General features: G+C 50.8%; 1 protein-coding gene across 1 annotated transcript in view; it reads left to right on the top strand.

Annotated features, from left to right (window-relative positions):
• The window catches only part of NCOR2 (nuclear receptor corepressor 2), a 174,492-nt gene that overhangs the window by 11,861 nt on the left and 146,350 nt on the right, over nt 1–16,281 (top strand). Inside the window, exon 2 of the mRNA XM_054288473.1 lies at nt 8,060–8,260. Within this exon, the coding sequence (XP_054144448.1) occupies nt 8,156–8,260 (105 nt within the window). The 5' untranslated portion in view covers nt 8,060–8,155. The remainder of the gene's footprint in view (nt 1–8,059; nt 8,261–16,281) is intronic.

Genomic DNA, 16,281 nt, shown 5'->3' with positions numbered 1-16,281 from the left:
TTTAGTGGTACAATCTTCCTCAAAAAACTTATCTTAGGAACTCCAGAAAATGAATTTCCCTTCTTTATTCAGGATGTAAATAACTGAAAATGTCACTCCTGAGCTGAGTAATTTGTTCAACAAAAGGATCTGGAGGAGATGACTCCCCTCGCTTTCATGAATGTGCCCAAGACATCAGAGGACCTGTCTCTTTAGCAACATGAACTGAAGGGTTTGAAAATCAAATGAGCAGCGTGTTCTGCGCAAAATATATAAATAAATCTCGCAGGTGCTTTGTAATCTGCCTTGCATTTTAAAAGCCCTGTTTGTCTGGGTAGCCTGGGCTCTGGGTTAGCTCCTGGGAGCAGCGAGTGGACGCAGTGGTGATGTGTTGTTACAGTGATGGTTGTTAATGTGCTGTTCAGGGCGCTTGGGAGTGGGGCTGGAATTTCCAGATGCTTACCCAGTGTCATTGTCAGCAAGGCATTGCATGGGGTTTTTTTGATTTAAACTTGCTGGTGTGTGTTTATTCAATGGAGATTAGAGCTGTGTAACAGTTCCAGCATTTAAGTCCATGTTTAATGTGAGATGGTGTAGAGTGTGAGCAGGGGGAAGAGAGAAATGGGGTCTGGGAGTGGGGAGAGAAGGAGCTTTGCCCTGCAATGGGCTGTCTGCACTTGCAGCATGGTTAAAATTGCCTGGGTCCCATCCAGGTGGATGTGGCAGCACAGGGTGGATATTGCAGCATGCCAGGCTGCCAGACAGGGGGTTGGGAAGGAGGAGGAGGGTTTGGTTTGTTCCTTTGCACAGCCCTTCTTGCCCCAGCAGATGTGCTTTTTAGTTTCAACTCTTGCATTTCTGGATCTGGGACTTTGGGATGGGTTTCCACCACAAAATGGGGCATTTTTGGCTGTTTTTCCATCCCTGAGGCTTTACCAGTCAGTTCTGTTAGTCTGCTTTTGCTGTCCTGCACTGGTTTTCTTATCTGTCTCCTTTTTGGCATCTGATTGTCACTCCTTTCCTTTCTTTCTCCACTCCCTGCCCTGTTTCCCTTCGCAGTCCCAGTGCCCGAGTGATTTCATGTTTGGGTTTTTTTTTAATTTCCTCTCCAGGCGTTTCCATTTGTCTTTGCAGATCATCTTCAACAAAGGCCTTGCATGGTCTAATTTGTTTTCTATTTCCAGCCCAGCCTTAAAATAACTCCTTTGTTCCATGAATGGCCTGTGCATGGATCCAAATCCCACCTCCCCTTTTTACTTTTTTTATTTTTTTTGAGTGTGGATTCCTGTTTCACTGTTCTTTGTCACTATCTTTAATTACTGCAAGTGTCCCTTTAGGGCATGTGGGTTCTGTGTGGCCGTGTGCGTGCTGGCTGTCCCTGCTTCCCTGGAGCCTGGGAATGGCTCTGCAGGCCTGTGGGTGCCTTGGCACAGGAGCAAGGATGCTGTTGCATAACAGGAGCAGCTCTGCCATCGCGTCCCTGCTGACAGGCTGGCTGCTCACAGAGCCATGCCTTGTCTGCATGGTTTATCAGTCTCAATGGCAGAATCGGGAGGTGCTTGTGTTCTTCAGATGGATTCCAAGGGGGAATCCAACAGTGGGAGTTGGGAGACTAAAGGAAAAGAGGCACATTAGGACTGGATTTGAAAAGCAAAGACTCAGACTGGCCACGTTGATGCTGACCTGAGGCTGGAGCCATGGCCAGGCTGGCACTTGGTGTGTGGCTTGTGCATTTCAATAAGACAATGTCCCTGCAGCTGGGGAGTGACGGCCAAGTGCTCCTGCAGAGATAAATGGGTCAGTCTTGTTCTTGTAAGCACATACATGTCCCTCTGGGAACCATCACAAGGTCACTTGCGGCCCCTCTGCTGAGGGCTGGGACGTATTTAAAGCGTGTGAAATCCCCTGCAAGTGCTCCCCTGAGGAGGAGGAGTGCTGGGGCGGGTGTGCAGGTGTCTCATCAGATTCTCCTGTGGGCTGGGGTCTGAGCAAGGGCTGTCAGGGACAGGGATCACAGTGCACAATCAGCATGTCCTTTCCAGAAGCATCAGGCTGGGAGCAGCTGGCCTGGCAAACCTGTATCTCAAACGCTGCTGGGAATGGGCTGGCAAAATCCAACGCTCTGACCTTGCTCCGTGCCGTGCCAAGATCCGTACACACAAATGCTGGCAAAGGTTATCTTGGGGCAGAGCTAAACATGGGTCCCATGCCCAAAATAGCTTGGAAAGATTGAAAAGGAGAAAGGCAAGTGGCAAATCCTGCTTTGTGGCTTTGGGCAGCAATAGGAGCAGGGCAGAGAAGTCATCTTTCATCAGGGCTTGGAACCGGTTCTGTGTGGAGCCGTGCCGTGGCTGGGAGAGCTGATGCAGCCTGATTGCAGCTGTGAGACAGCAAACCAGCATGGGAGGGTTCACTCCTGAGCTTCTGTCAGCCCCTCCATGGCCTCAGGGAGCAGCTGTACCTTCTTACAAGGGCAACACCCTGCTCTGAGCAGCTCTGTGGTGGTGCTGCAAGGTCCCTTCTTCCCCCAGATCTGCTGCCATAATTGCTCTTCTTGCATCCGCACCATTGGTCAGGCAAGGAAGAATCTAGTTCAGAAGTCATCTGGACAAAAGAGAAGAGGGAGGAGAGCTCTGCCAGCGGGTGAGCTGGGGAATGGGACCAGAGCTGTTTTGGAGGAGCAGCTGAGGAGCTGCAGGGTCTGACCATCGTGTGCGGGATGCTGCCAGTCTGCCTTGAATTCTGTGCTCCTCCAAAGCAAGGAGAATGTTTGAGGATCATGTGCAGGTACAAGCCTTGATCCCTGGGGTTGAAATAACCTCTCCTTCATGCCACAGAGCTCAGGATGTGCCTGATTTTTCCTGTTGACCCCGTGCTGCAATGTTAATGCAAAACCTCTGTGCTCTGCTGTGATTGAACTGTGGATTCCCGGGCTGCAGACATTGACATTGTTATCTTTGTTGTTCTGAATAGAGCCCTAAATTTGTGGCAGACAGCCTGCTTTCCTCTTGAAAGGACTTCATAGATACAGTACAGACAAATATTTGTGTATAATGTCAACTGTCTTCCAAGAAAATTTCATGCACATATTGATTAGACAAATCCATTAACGTTACGTTGTGGTGCATTTCATAGGAAAGCTCTCTACCCATTTTCATTGCATCTAAATTATTTCTGCTTCCACTAGTCCTTTAAAGCAGGAGTGAGTAAATCTCTTAGCTGCTTTTCAGGTCTGGTTTTGATCTGGAGCTGCAGTCAGTGGGGTGGAGGCTGACAAGCAGTGCTCTCTGCTGTGCCACACACAGCTGGGTGCTGGGGATTTTTAGGCACCATGGTTGGTTGGACTCCTGGAGGTGGATGTTACAGCTTGGTATTAATTAAGCATCATTACAAAGGTCTCCTTAACTTTTATTTGAAAATACATGAGTTGACTGGAGGATATGTACCTTTTATTTTTTCTTTGAGGAGGAAAATTGTCATGTATTTAGCATTTGATTAAAGATGACTTTGTTGTTTTTTCCAAAAACTGCATCATTTAATGTAATTAAATATGAGCTTTGTTGTCAATACTCTTCACTTAAATGCACTGGTGAGTGCCAGCAGTATTTCTCTTATTTGCCACGTCTGCATGGTGTGGTGGTAGTAGTTTTTGCCTTTCAATAAGGGCTATGGCAGGCGTTTTGTGGGCCCCTCTTAACGTCTTCTGTAGATCACCCATGGTCCGTAGACCACAAGTTGAGTAACATTACTCTGGGCTTAGGAAACAAAATATTCTGTTAATCTTATTTCAGCATGTCCTTGCTTTAAAAAAAAAAAAAAAAAAAAAAAAAAAGTGTGTTTTGAACTGGAGCCATGTGTTTTCATTGGGATCTTTAAAACTCCTCTGAGAACAGATGAACCAGTATTTTCTGTGAGCTGGGAGTGTCTTGTTGTTCTCACCTTTCAGATAGATGAACTCAGGCCCGGGGTAATTACAGCAACTGGCCCACATTTGTGTTGTACCAGTCAAGCCAGGGACCTCACCTGGGAATCCTGCTCTCCCTGAGGAGCCCAGAGCAAATCAGGAAGGTTGTCTCTAACTTTGAAGAGCAACAAGTGTGTTGGATGATGTTAATTAATTTTTTTTTTGCAGCTGGATGTAATTGCAAGCCCCTTACTTTAGAGCTGCAGGGTTTTAGCAGGGTCCTGCCTGTGTCAGTGTAGGCTTTGCTGTGGTTGGAGCTGTGGGCTGGGAGCCCAGAGGTGGCTGCAGGGTGCTGTGGGCTCTCTGTGCCCCTCTTTTGGATGTGGATGTGCTTGGCCTGGTGCTGTGCTCCCCGTGGGCACAGGCTGGGGACACTGCTGGCAGCTGGCTGGTGCTGGGGCGCAGCTCCTTGGCATGTGGGCCAGCCTGCAGCAACGCGCTGTGGCCTGTAGTGTGATTTGTGGTGAGAATTGGGAGAACAGGTGATGGGGAAACAATTTCAGATGGTAAATGGCACGTGAAGAGGAGAAACAGGAGAGCAGGGTGGTGGCAGTGGAAAGATGGGGGAGTTTTGAAGGCTTTAGCAGTGGGGAGGAATCCTGTGAGTATAAACAGGTACAGGAGGCTCCAGGGGCACTCACCTCCTCCACAGGTTCGTGTTGTAGCCCTGATTCTGGTTGTGGTGATAACCTCCAGGTTTCTCCTGTTCCTAATCAGAGGCCATAAATCTCCTGGTACCTAGTGCTGTAATGGCTAATGCAGGTCTGTGGGTAAAGCAGTCTCAGATGGAGACTCTGACTGGGGGGGGAAAATACCTTTCCTGTGAGACAATGTCTGTTCTTCATCAAAATCAGTTGAGAAAGTAAGAACTAAACAGTTTGATTTTAAAGATTTAAGGAGCCTGGCCCCACTCTCTCTCTCATTCCATTAATCTGTTCCTATTGTTTGCATTCCTCTCCTAAAAATAATTAATAGAGTTTGGGAGGAGGAGGCTTTTGCTGGGAATGGGTGTCCTGGTGGTGTCCCAGCTGCACCCAGAGAAGGGCACCAGTGCATGTCCTGCAGGATGTGCTCCCACTTTATCCCCAGTGGGAGCCCCCACAGCCCTTCTGCCTGCTGGGCTGGGCACTGGAGTGTAGAAATGGGACCTGAGCTGTGATCTGAGGCATCTGTGGAGCTGCCCCAGTGCTTGGGTGACCTTGTTTGGCTCCAGCTCAGTCCTGCTGTGGCAGAAACATCCAGGGCTTGTGCTGGACCTTGCTGGTGACCTGCTGTTTGCAGATGTGGGAATGCATGGGCAGTGCCTCTCTCCTGCCTGCAAGGACCATGTGATTTCTACTTTTGTCTTCCCAGGGTTTCTAACGAGAAACCTCAATAGAGGCAGAGGTGGTTTGCTGCCCTTGTTAAGGAAAAATCCTTTTGTGCTGCTGCTGGCTTGTGATTAATGCAGGGCACAGCTCACAGGCACTGTGCCTTGGTGCAGGACGGTTTTGTTGGCCCCTGTGTTTCATCCTGTGTCTGTATTCCTCTAGTAGACTGTTAACTTTTTTTAGTTGCACAGACCGAGGCAAAAAAGCTTTTAAACTGTTTTAGAGCTCGACACCATGTGGCTTTGCACCTGGTGCTGTGTTTTAAGCTGAACTGCTGATCTGAAGAGTTAAAGAAAAAAATAATCCTATTTCTTTTACTGTAGACAGCTGCCTCAGCATGGTCAGGTCTACCTGCTGTGCTTCCAGGAAGCCTTGGCTTGCTGAAATCTGCCATGGACTCTGGCTTGGAGTGTGTGTCTGTGTGTGTATATGTATATTTTTACATGTGCTAATTAACTTGTAGATGGCCGTAAGCCAAGATGTCTGAGTTTGAATCTGTTATTGGGAAAGTACCTTAAATTACAGCAGATCCCACTGAGCTTTCAGAGCCCGAGAGCCCCGTGCACATGTCCTTGGCAGCTGCAGGCAGGGTTTGCCCTAGAGCTGGGCTGCAGGAGGGCTGGGAGGGTGCTGGTGTCTCCCTGGATGGTGAGCACAGCAGGTTTTTGGGACCCCGTGCCCCTGGCACAGCCCCCAGCTTGGGCTGGGAATGGGTGAGCACGGTCCCATCCAGTCGGAAGCACGAGGGGAAGTGGGACAGTCATACTGGAAGTATAAATGCGCCTGTTCTGGGTATCTCTGAATTCCCCCGTGTGCTCAGGGGCTTTCCTGCCCGGCTGGATTGCACTGAGCACGCCAAGCTCTTGCAGGGGGAGGCTGTCTCCTCTGGGCTCAGGCTCAGGCTGCTCCAGGCCACCGGTGCTTCCCTGGGCTAAGGTAAGGTGCCCTGGGTCCAGAACCGGGGGGAATCCCAGCTCTTGTGCAGGGAGTAAGGGAAAGCAGGAGGGACCTGGTTGTCCCTTTGCACCCTGCCTGGAGAGCTAAACCTTGTCTTTTTCCATTTGTCACTTGGTGAAATACTTCATTCAAAGAGACTCACCTGACCTCCATCAGGAGCGTGGTGATGTCTTTGTGCGTCTGTCATCCTTAGGCTTCATGGGGATTTGCTGAGATGATTTCTGTAAGATTTGACCTCTGGGTGAGAGGGCTGCCTTGCCCTGGCTGCCAGGGACAGTTGCTTGGTTTGGTTTGGTTTCTTTCTGGCTGTGAGGTGCGTGGCTGCTGGCAAAGCAGAGAAGCAGCCCTGTGCCTGCCTGCAGCAGATAGCAAGGGGTTTATCAGCACGAGCTCATCTGTGGTCTCGCAGGAGAGAAAAGAAATAGAAAAAGAAAAGCTTCCTCTTTCTTTTTTCTTATTTTTTTCCCCAGCTTTCCCACCCCCTTTCTGGTTTTTGTGCATGCCAACTGCTGTTTCAGTTGAAATTGCGTTGGCTGGGGCTGGCTGTGCTCCCCATGCACAGAGACCACAAGTGTGGGGAGAGGCTCCTGGGAGCACTGGAGGTTTCCTTTGCTGTTCCTCATGTGCCGCTGGAAGAGTTTGATACTGCCAAAACCCTTGCACAGATCCATACATAGCACATACCTGCACTGGGGAGGAGCTGTGTGAGCGTGCACAGCCCTGGCTGGGATGGGGAATGGGTCCCAGGGAGCTGATCCCTGCTTGGGATCAGTCCTGATAACATCCCCTGACCCGGGCAGGCAGCAGAGGCAATTTATGCTTTGTTAACTAGCTGTTAATTTGAGAATAATAGTTAATACACCTCACACTCACAGCCATGAAGGGCGGCATTTAGACCTTTGTTACTTTTTCATTGTAATCCGGACAAAAACCAGGAGGCTTAAAATCATCACCAAGCAAACAGTGTGAAGTATCTATAAAAATCAGTAACTTGTAAATCTCCCCTTGGGGCCAAGAGGCACCTTCCCACTTTGTTGGTTTTCCTGATTTTGTTGCAGCTGCTAAAGGAATTGCAGCAGGTGGGAGAGGAGTGAATGTGTGGGTGACAGGGTGTTTGTGAAAATACCCTCGGGGCTGTGCTGTGTTCTCTGGCACTCTGGCCCCATCAGAAGGGGTTGATGCAGGTGGCACTGAAGGTGTGTGACATGCTTTAGTCCTGGGTTTTATTGTAGCTTCATGGAAGGACACAGCTGCAGACGAGGTCAGTGCCTGGTGTCCCTCCTGCCATTAGATCAGGGCTTGTCTCAGAGGGCTGCAGAAGCAGCCACGGCTTGGAAAGGAGAGTACTGACATGTGAGACTGTGGAGGTTGAAAGGGATGGGCTGGGCAGGGATCTGGTGCCTTTTTGGGCCTTGTGTTGAAAGGCCAAAACTCTAGACTGTGTTTTTGGAAACTGAGTCACCCTGCAAAAAAATACCCATCTCCAAGAGACTTAGAGCTCAACAGGACCCAAAGAAATAGCTGGCAGTTTGGTTTTCTGGTCCTGCTGGGGGTGGGTGTAGGCTTTCCTGGGAAATTGGGTGGGATAAATTTGGAGAAATCTTACATTTGGACTTCCTGTGATAGGAGTAATCTACAAAAGAAACTTAGCAGTGGGGTTTGCCAAATGGAGAATGGGGAATTGCGAGGGCAGTGAGGTTTTGGTGGCAGCCCAAGCCCTGACGCTCGGCTGTCTCACAGGACTGCGGCTGACTGGATTTTAACCTGCTGTTTTCCCGCTTCCTTCCAGCTCTTGCACGACGTGGGAAACGCGCACACGATGAAGAGGAGCTCTCAGCTCTCCTAATCCTCTGGTGGTGATTTGGAGGCAGCCTGGTTGTTGGCCATGTCAGGCTCCACGCAGCCCGTGACGCAGAGCTGGCGCGCGGCCGAGCCGCGCTACGCCCCGCACGCCATGTCCTACCCGGTGCAGATCGCCCGGCCACACGCGGTAAGGACACTGCCACACTTGTGAAAAATCCCTTTGCCCACGATTCTTATCCTGGGAAGCTGAGAAGCCTCAGAGAAAAAGGAAAACAATTTTATCTCATTTGCTTCTCCTGTGTTTTGCTCTTTTGGAATGCATTTGGAGGTTGTTTAGCCAACAGGTTTAATTGGGTTTCTGGTGAGTTGTTTTGACTCAATGGCCAACCAGTGCCATGCTGTGTCAGGACTCTGGAGAGAGTCACTAGTTTTCATTATTATCTTTTTAGCCTTCTCTAAGTATCTTTTCCGTATTCTTTAGCATAGTATAGATTTCTCTTTAATATAATATAGTATCATAAAATAATAGATTAGTCTTCTGAGAAGATGGAATCAGATCCATCACTCCTTCCTTCGCTGGGCCACTCCACAGATGCAATAGGCCACGGCTTTCCTTCCCCAGCCCCTGGCAGTGTGGGAGCCCACAGGGGTGTCCCCGGTGCCGCGAGCCCACAGGCATGTCCCTGGTGCCGCTCTGGGACGCGGCTGTTACGGAGAAATCAGACAATTTCCGTGCCTGTGGTACAGGATTTCATTGCTCCTCTCTCATGGGATCCTCTGTTGTTTCTCCATATGGTGCTTTCAGTTTTTCTCTCTCTTTCCAGCCTTTTCCTAAGCACTTGCTGTGGTGGTGCTCGTGGTCTCTGGCTCACCATTTCTGAGCGCCTGTGTCTGTTTGTCCTCCTGGCAAGAGCACCCTTGGTTGGGTGTATCCAGCCTGGGGGCAAAGGGGAAGGTTTGACCATTCTTGTGGAGCAGGAGCACATGCCCTCCAGCCCTTTCTGGAATGGCCTTTCCTTGGCACTGAATCACAAGGGAAGGACCATCTTCCCTCTGTTAGCAGGCCTGCTTCTCTTTATGCAGCTCTCCTGGGGAGCAAGCAGATAACTGAGCTGCCGAGCTTTCCGTTTTATCCTTCCCCCTCTTTTCCCCCCCTTAGTCTTGACCTGTAATCTTTTCTCTTCTTGGATCAAGGCATAAGCTGGAGATGTTTTTTTTTTTTTTGGCTCTGCCTTGTTGAATGTACCAGAATGCACAGAGGTTAATTCACCTGGATCCAGCCTCTCCTTTCTGTGCTGTCTCACTCATGCCTGGGTTTGCTCATCCTGGACGGGTGAATGTTTTCCGTTTAAGCCCTTAACGGAGGAAACTCTTCTTAGTGGAACAGCTTTAGTCAGCTCAGGCTGCTTAAAGGAATCTTATTAGATGCTGGAGTATGGCTCACACTTCCAGGAGTCTTTGGAGCTGCTTCTTGGTGGATCACAGTGACATGGAAGGTCCCTGAAATGCAAGTCAGGCAGGAGACCTTGTCTGGGGGTTGCATTTGAGAGTCACAGCTACTGAATGGTCAAATTCAGTCTGTGCTGGTTTTAGTGTTTGACTTGAGAGCCTGGAAACCCATGAAACCAGTGAAGGGCTGGAATTCCCTCATTTGCCCTCTTTGCCTGGCTTCAGCAGAGTGGCACAAGGAGCAGACCCAGAGATTGGAAAGGCTTTGAAATGGAAACGTTAAGGAGGGCGCGGGACGAGCTCTTGGCTGCGTTTGCTGGCTCATCTACATCGCTCGGGGCCTGCGTGCTGCTGCACAAAGGAGCTTTTCATCCTGGCTATGAGACACGCTGACCTGGTTCGGTTTATGGGAGCTTTGCTTCCATCGCTGTGAGCCTGTTTGTTTGGGGGCTGGAACATAACCAAGAGCATTTGTCTCAAAGAGAAAATCCCAGTTCTCCTTTTTATAAGAAACCTGAGCAGGAGGAGGATGCAACCAGGTGAGCACGATCTGCAGTTGTTGCGAGACTGTGGTTTAAATGCAAACCAAAGGAACCTCCATCTGCAGTGTGGAGACAGATATTAAAAAGAGTGTGAATGGCTCCTCTTTGGGGTGCTGAGCCCTCGTCTCCTGCAGAATCCCAACTGCTTCCCCTTAGTGCTGCAACAGCAGGATGAGCAGAGCAGTTGTTTGCAGTGGGCTGGAGCTGGCGGTTTCTGCAGCCTGCAGTGAACACTGGTTCTGTTCTGCTGTATTAATGTTGGGAAGAAGCTGCTGGCATTCACTTCTAGAAGCTATTTTTACAGGCACATGTAATCACCCGGAGTTATGTGATACCTTTTGGGTGTCTGGATGCAGGAGAGCTCCGAGCTGAGATGTGTTTTGGATGGAAAGCCAGAAGACTGCTGTGGGCAGCAGCGTGCCAGCCCCACACAAAGGGACGCACCTTGGCCGTGCTGGGAGGGCAGGCAGTGTTTGTGGGAGCGTGTCCCTGCATGATCTGCCCCGCCGCTCTCAGCTGCTCACAAACACGTGGCTCTTGTGAGCTGGAGCCCGGCCATGGCTCTGGGGCTGGAGCTGATCTCTGGTGGGATTGCTTGCGAGAGGAGAGCCCAGTTCCTTTGAAGTTGCTGCGCTGTTTAATATTAAAAGTCAGCGGTATTTGCTTGCATGTCTTGGCCAGGTCAGTTTTGTCATGGGGTGTGTTTGCACAGTGAGCGCTTGTTTGGAAGAAACCAAGAGAGGCCAAAACCAACCCGACACTAACATGTCTTGCATCTAATTAAATGTTGGTTCTGGTTTGTTGCGTTCCAAGACATCCTTTCCTGAGAACTGGGAATTCGTCAGCTCAGGGATCCTTATCCTGGTGGTGGAAACGCCCTGGGTCACCTCCTGGGCGCGTGTGCAGGGCTGAGCACAGCAGGGCTGCAAATGCTATTATAATATAAATAAATAATCACAGCTCAACTGTGACGGTCGCACCCAGGGAAATGCGGCGCGGCAGGAATGCTGAGCTCAGAAATGAGCCGTGACATTATTTTAGGCTTGGAGACACTTTATGAAAAGTGATTTAAAGGATTGCAGCTGTTTGATTTCACAGATGAGGCAAGTGAGAGGAGATGTTGTGAAGGGGCAGGAGGCAGAGGAAGCAGGCTGAGGGATTTTTCTTCTCCCATCGCACAAAGCCTAAGGGAATATCCAACAAAATGGAGAAAAAAAGTGTATTTCAAGTAAACAAACAGAAATATGCTTTGTACATATGGGCACCTCCTCCCAGCAGCATGTTCCACGAGCTACTGCTGAGTTTGGAGCTGGCAGAGAAGACCAGTACTGGTTGAGTGAGGATGTTTGTTGTCTGGTTTTGCTCTTGGTTGCCAGCTTTGGGCAGGGCTGTGAACCCGTGGGTCTGACCCAGACTGAGCTCTCTCCAATGGCTGACGCAGCAAACGAGTGCTTCCACAGGGTAAGCAACACACTCGCGTGTCTTCCTCCTCTTCCTCCTCACTGCGAGACACCTGGTCCCAGCAGCTGTTGGGAAGGCTGGGTATGATTTGAAAAGGGTGCAAAATTTTACAATGACCCTGAGTTTAATTCTGCCTCAGTAGACAATGACTTGCAAAAAGCTTTGACAAGTCAACATGCTTTAAACGGGAAGAAGGAAGCTTAGTGAAAAGGTTCTGGTTTGTTTGACTTTCTTGAGGTAAAACTAAAACCTCCAATAATCAGCAGTTTCTTCTTAAGGGCGCAGAGTGGTTCTTGGCCAAAGTGCAGGGAAAACATTTCTGTTTTCCATATTCATTAGCTGTAATGTTGGGGTGCGCAGTTGACTTCTGTCGTGTTCAGCTTGGAAACAGAGGAATTGTTTGAATGCTCCGTGACCTTTAGCTAAAGGTGAAAAAACACATTACTTACGCTCTTAACCTTCTAATGTGTCCAAAGTTCATGCTCTCTCAAAGGAAACTTTCACATGAAGGATATTCATTTTCAGGCAACCTGCAGATATTTTCTGTAAACAGATCAATTTTCCTGTGTAGTGCACGTCCCCCTTTCTTTTTAAAACCTCTTCATGATCAATATTCCCTGGGAACAGAAGGGTTCCCCTCTTTCTCTCCTGTGTGAATCCAGTTTCTTGCTGTGACCTCCTTACCAGCCTTCCTGCTCCTGCTGGTGCCCTGACATTTCAGAGCAGGAATGGTGTGGCTTGGGATGCCGATTGGAGGGTGGTATCAGGTGCTGGAGATGCTGGGGGTCAGGGCACACAAGGTGTCCTCAAGCAGCAGCCCCTGTGACAAAACAGCTTCTGCTTTTGGGGTGCTTTAATTGTTTCATGTATTAGAGATGCTAAACAGGATTAGGGATTGGGGTGTGTACACGTTTGTATGAAATTGGTGTTCCATCATCACTCGAATTCCCCTTTGTGAGCACTTTTCCCTCCCTACCAAACAAGAGGCTTATTTTGCCTCCTTCCTGCTGTTTGCCCCCATTCCCTGCACACAGCTTAGGCTCTCCTGAGCTCCTCTGCTCCAGCTTTGAGACCATTGTGCTTTTCCCGTGCCACCTCTCGTGGCTGGGGCAGCTCAGCAGCTCCTTCATTAACTCCCCATTCTCAGCACAGCCCTTGTGCAGGAGCGTCCCGGCCCCATTGCTCGTTTGCCTTGGCCCATGATAAATAACTTCCTTGTCTGCGTGAACCAGGGACAAGAGCTTGGTGCAAGCTTGCGTGTTGATTCGGTGTCCAAGCCAAAAAGTGGCCTGGGGGAATGGAGTGCGTTCCCTGCCCAGACTCCTCCTCCCAGCAGTTTGAGCAGGGCGAGTTCCATGCAGCGTGCTGCTGTGGAAGGTGCTGTTGGGAGGCTCTGGGGATGGCAGGAGCTCGCTCCTCTCCAGGGTGACATGGTCGGTGTGGCACAGTGGCACCAGGTAAGCCTGCACGGGGGCACTCTACTGTGCCTCACTGCTGCTGTGGTGGTTTTCCTTGGAGTAGTTACTCACACTTTTGTCTCCTGGGAGCAAATTGCCAGTCTGTGTCAGTGGTCCAGGAAGCAGAGAAATGGAGTTCATGGTGCAGTACCTCCGAGCACAAAGAACAAACTCCTGCTACCAGCTGAGTGAGGGGACTCCTGCATTCTGCCTGCTGGGCTCCAGCTAATGTTTTAAGGAATGACCTGAAAATAAAAGGCATGCCTTGGAAATACTGACTCTGATCAGGTCTGTCACGAGAACTCAGCGCTGTCTCTCATGAGTGCTTTTGCAGTGACAGATTGCGTTAGCTCTGAGCAGCTCAGGGTTGGATTTCGGGAAATTGGCTTTCTGCTCTGGGACTGGGAGAGCATGGAGGTGAAAGAACAGGACACCTAATTCCCTGCCCTAGGGTCTCCCTCCCATTGCTGGGAAGAAGTTGGCTTACAGCAGTTTGTATTTAAATCTTGTTTTCTTTAGGATACAGCCTTTATCCAAAACACTTCTTTTACTTCAAGCTACAGTAAACCTCTGTGGTTGCTCCCTAATCTTCTTTTTGGACATGATTTGATGCAGAAGGTGATGCTTTGCTTTTGATTGATCTCATGATTGCAAATCCACAGGGGAAGAAAGAACTTGCAGTGCTTATGTGGTTTGGCAAAGCCACTACAGCCACTTCTGGAGCCTTTTCCTGTGCTTCAGGCCTGACTCTGATCATGCTGCCCCACCAGCCCCTGGAGGCACCTTCTGCAAGACTTTTGCTGGTTGACCTTGTCACAGCATTTATTCAAAATGCTGAGCAAGTGGAGGTGTAAGGAGGAGTAGGGGACATGGAAAGCTGAAAGGGTCCTACCTGGACCTGCAGAGAGGGTGTGGGTGTTGTATGGGAGCAGGTGTGGTAGGAGGTGGTGAGGGCTACAGAAGATAAGTGATGATGAGCTAAATGACCTGGTGTTTTTTATGGTAGAAAGTTTGTGTTTGCTGTGTGAAGAGCTGCTGAGCCTGGGTGTGTGTTGCTGGTTCAGGAAGCACAGCACCAGGCGTGGGCTGGAGGAAGGGCAGGCGGGTCACTCCCGACTCAAAGGCGCCTGGATGCGACTGGGACAAAAGTCTTGTGATGGGGAGAGGCTGAAAAGCAGCACTGTCGTGGATGTGCTGCTGCTCTGTGGGCACCTCTGGCTGCCGGGGAGAGGGCTGGCAGCTGGCTCCAGCCCCCGCACCGGTCAGATGACCGGGGAGCCGCAACAGCTGAGAGCTGTCCTCACCGAGACGCGAGTGCTCCGTGAATGGCACATTCAGCCAGGCACTGCGGGCAGCCCTGCTGCGCTGCAGAGGGGAGACAGGGCATGGAGGAGGGTGCAGTGCTGTGCAGCTGGTACCGATGCCATCAGTGCTGGCAGCAGCCGTGGCAGGGATGGCAGCAGGAATCGGTGCCCTCCAGCGAGGGGCCACGCGCGCTGTGGTCACCTCCTAAAACAAAAGGCCAAGTCAGCAGCTTCTGAGGGATGGATGGCAATGAGACTGTCTCGGAACAATAAGGGCATTTGTCTTTTCAGCACATGTTGCATCCCTGTAGGCAAGATAAAAATGCATGTATTCAGCCAGGTTTTTATTACTGACCTTATCTTCAGCAGGAGAGCTGATTGTGGAGGAGTTATTGTTTAGTTTATGTTATTGGTATTTTTTTCTTAAGCCTGCAGTGAGCTCCTCACAGGGTTTTGGGGGAGGAAGTTGAGCAGACAGCCTTGTGCTTGTGGACAACCTGTTTGGATCAATAATCACCTCCTTTGCACTTCAGAGGAGGCTTTCAGCAGCAGGGGATGGTTCCTCTGGGCTGGGGAGGCTGAGCGTGGTGGGTTGTGTGCCACGCTGGCCCCCTCACAGCCCAATCTGTACGTGGACCTTATGCAGTGACAGCTCTGCTACCACCCTGGTTCCTCCCAAACCTTTCCCCTTCCTCTTACCTTTGAGAATTGGCTTTGGGAAAAATTATTTTCTCCAGGCGAATGCTAAAAAGTGCATTTCTCGGTCTGATGAGCAAATCTGTGCTGCCAGTGCCAAGGGGTATCCAGGCACCAGAGAACTTTTCCTTTTATTGCTAAAATAGGTCACACTCACTGCTGGCAGAAGGAGATGTTAGGGAACGTCTCTTTCCAGAGTCGAGGGTGTGCAGAGCAGGGCTGGGTGACATCCCTTGTCTCTGACAAAGCCACCAGAGTGGTGGCCGTGCTGCTTTGTGCGCCCCACAGATTTCCTGCAGGATGATCTGAGGCCCTGGCATGTTGCAGGCTGGGATGTGCTGCTCCATGCTGGCTGTGCCATTCTGGGGGTGCAGGAAGCTCAGCAAGCCCCGTGCTTCCCCAGGGGCTGGGGTGGCTCTGCAGTGTGGTCGTGTCTTGGACACCGTGTTGCTCTGGGCCGTGTGGACATGCCAGAGCAGCAGCTGTGGAGCGTCCAGCTGTGGCTCTACGTGCCACCAGTGCCACGGTCTGGGGGCACCAGCCCTGTGCCATCACCCATCACTTCCCCTGTGGTTAACCGTTCCCAGGGCAGCACGTGAGCTGCTCACGAGCAGCAGGGACAGAGCAGGCATCCTTTGTGAGATTAGATAAGGGCCCCTTCATGGGAAGTGAAATAAATAGGGATGTTTTGGCATTGTTTGTGCCACACCATTATTAATTGGCCTCATTGAATGTTTAAGCAGAAACACACGTTGTTAGAAAATAAAAACTCTTTGCGCTGCAGCTCTGGGTGAGCTTGCAAGGAGCAGCCCTAACCCGCGGTGGAGGTGGTGAGGAGCTGGCGTTTGCTCCTCGGGGAGCGTGGCAGCGGCCGGGCCTGTTTGTCAGGCTGTGGAGGGTGACGAGGACAGTGTGGGGCAGTGCCCTGTCCCGGGTGAGCTCGCAGGTGCGGCGCTGCCCGCGCTCGGGGCCGGTGCCGCCGGAGCCGGCCCAGCTGGCGGATGTGGTGCCTGACCCCGGGCTGCTCCTCCTCAGCCTCACGGCAAAACAAGCGCCGGTGGTTTTGAAACAAAGCTGTCTTACACCGAAACTCGGCGGGGAGCTCCCGGCTGCTTTCTCGGGTTGAGGACGTGGTAAGCAGCAAGGACGGATCTCACGCTTTGGGCTGCTGGAGCTGGGCTGGAGCTGGGCTGCAGGTTCTCCTCTGGCTGTGCTCTGGGTCTTCTCCATGGCTTTGCTCCAGAGCTGTTTCCCAAGGAAGCCACGAGCACTGGGTGTTTGTGCTTGCTGTTCTGCTGG

The sequence above is a fragment of the Melozone crissalis genome, unplaced genomic scaffold (assembly GCF_028551555.1).
Source record: "Melozone crissalis strain CALT ecotype California unplaced genomic scaffold, PUWL_Pcris_2 ptg000063l_1, whole genome shotgun sequence".
Lineage (NCBI taxonomy): Eukaryota > Metazoa > Chordata > Aves > Passeriformes > Passerellidae > Melozone > Melozone crissalis.
Note: the sequence above shows the minus strand (reverse complement) of the source record. Positions and strands in the feature narration are given on the sequence as shown.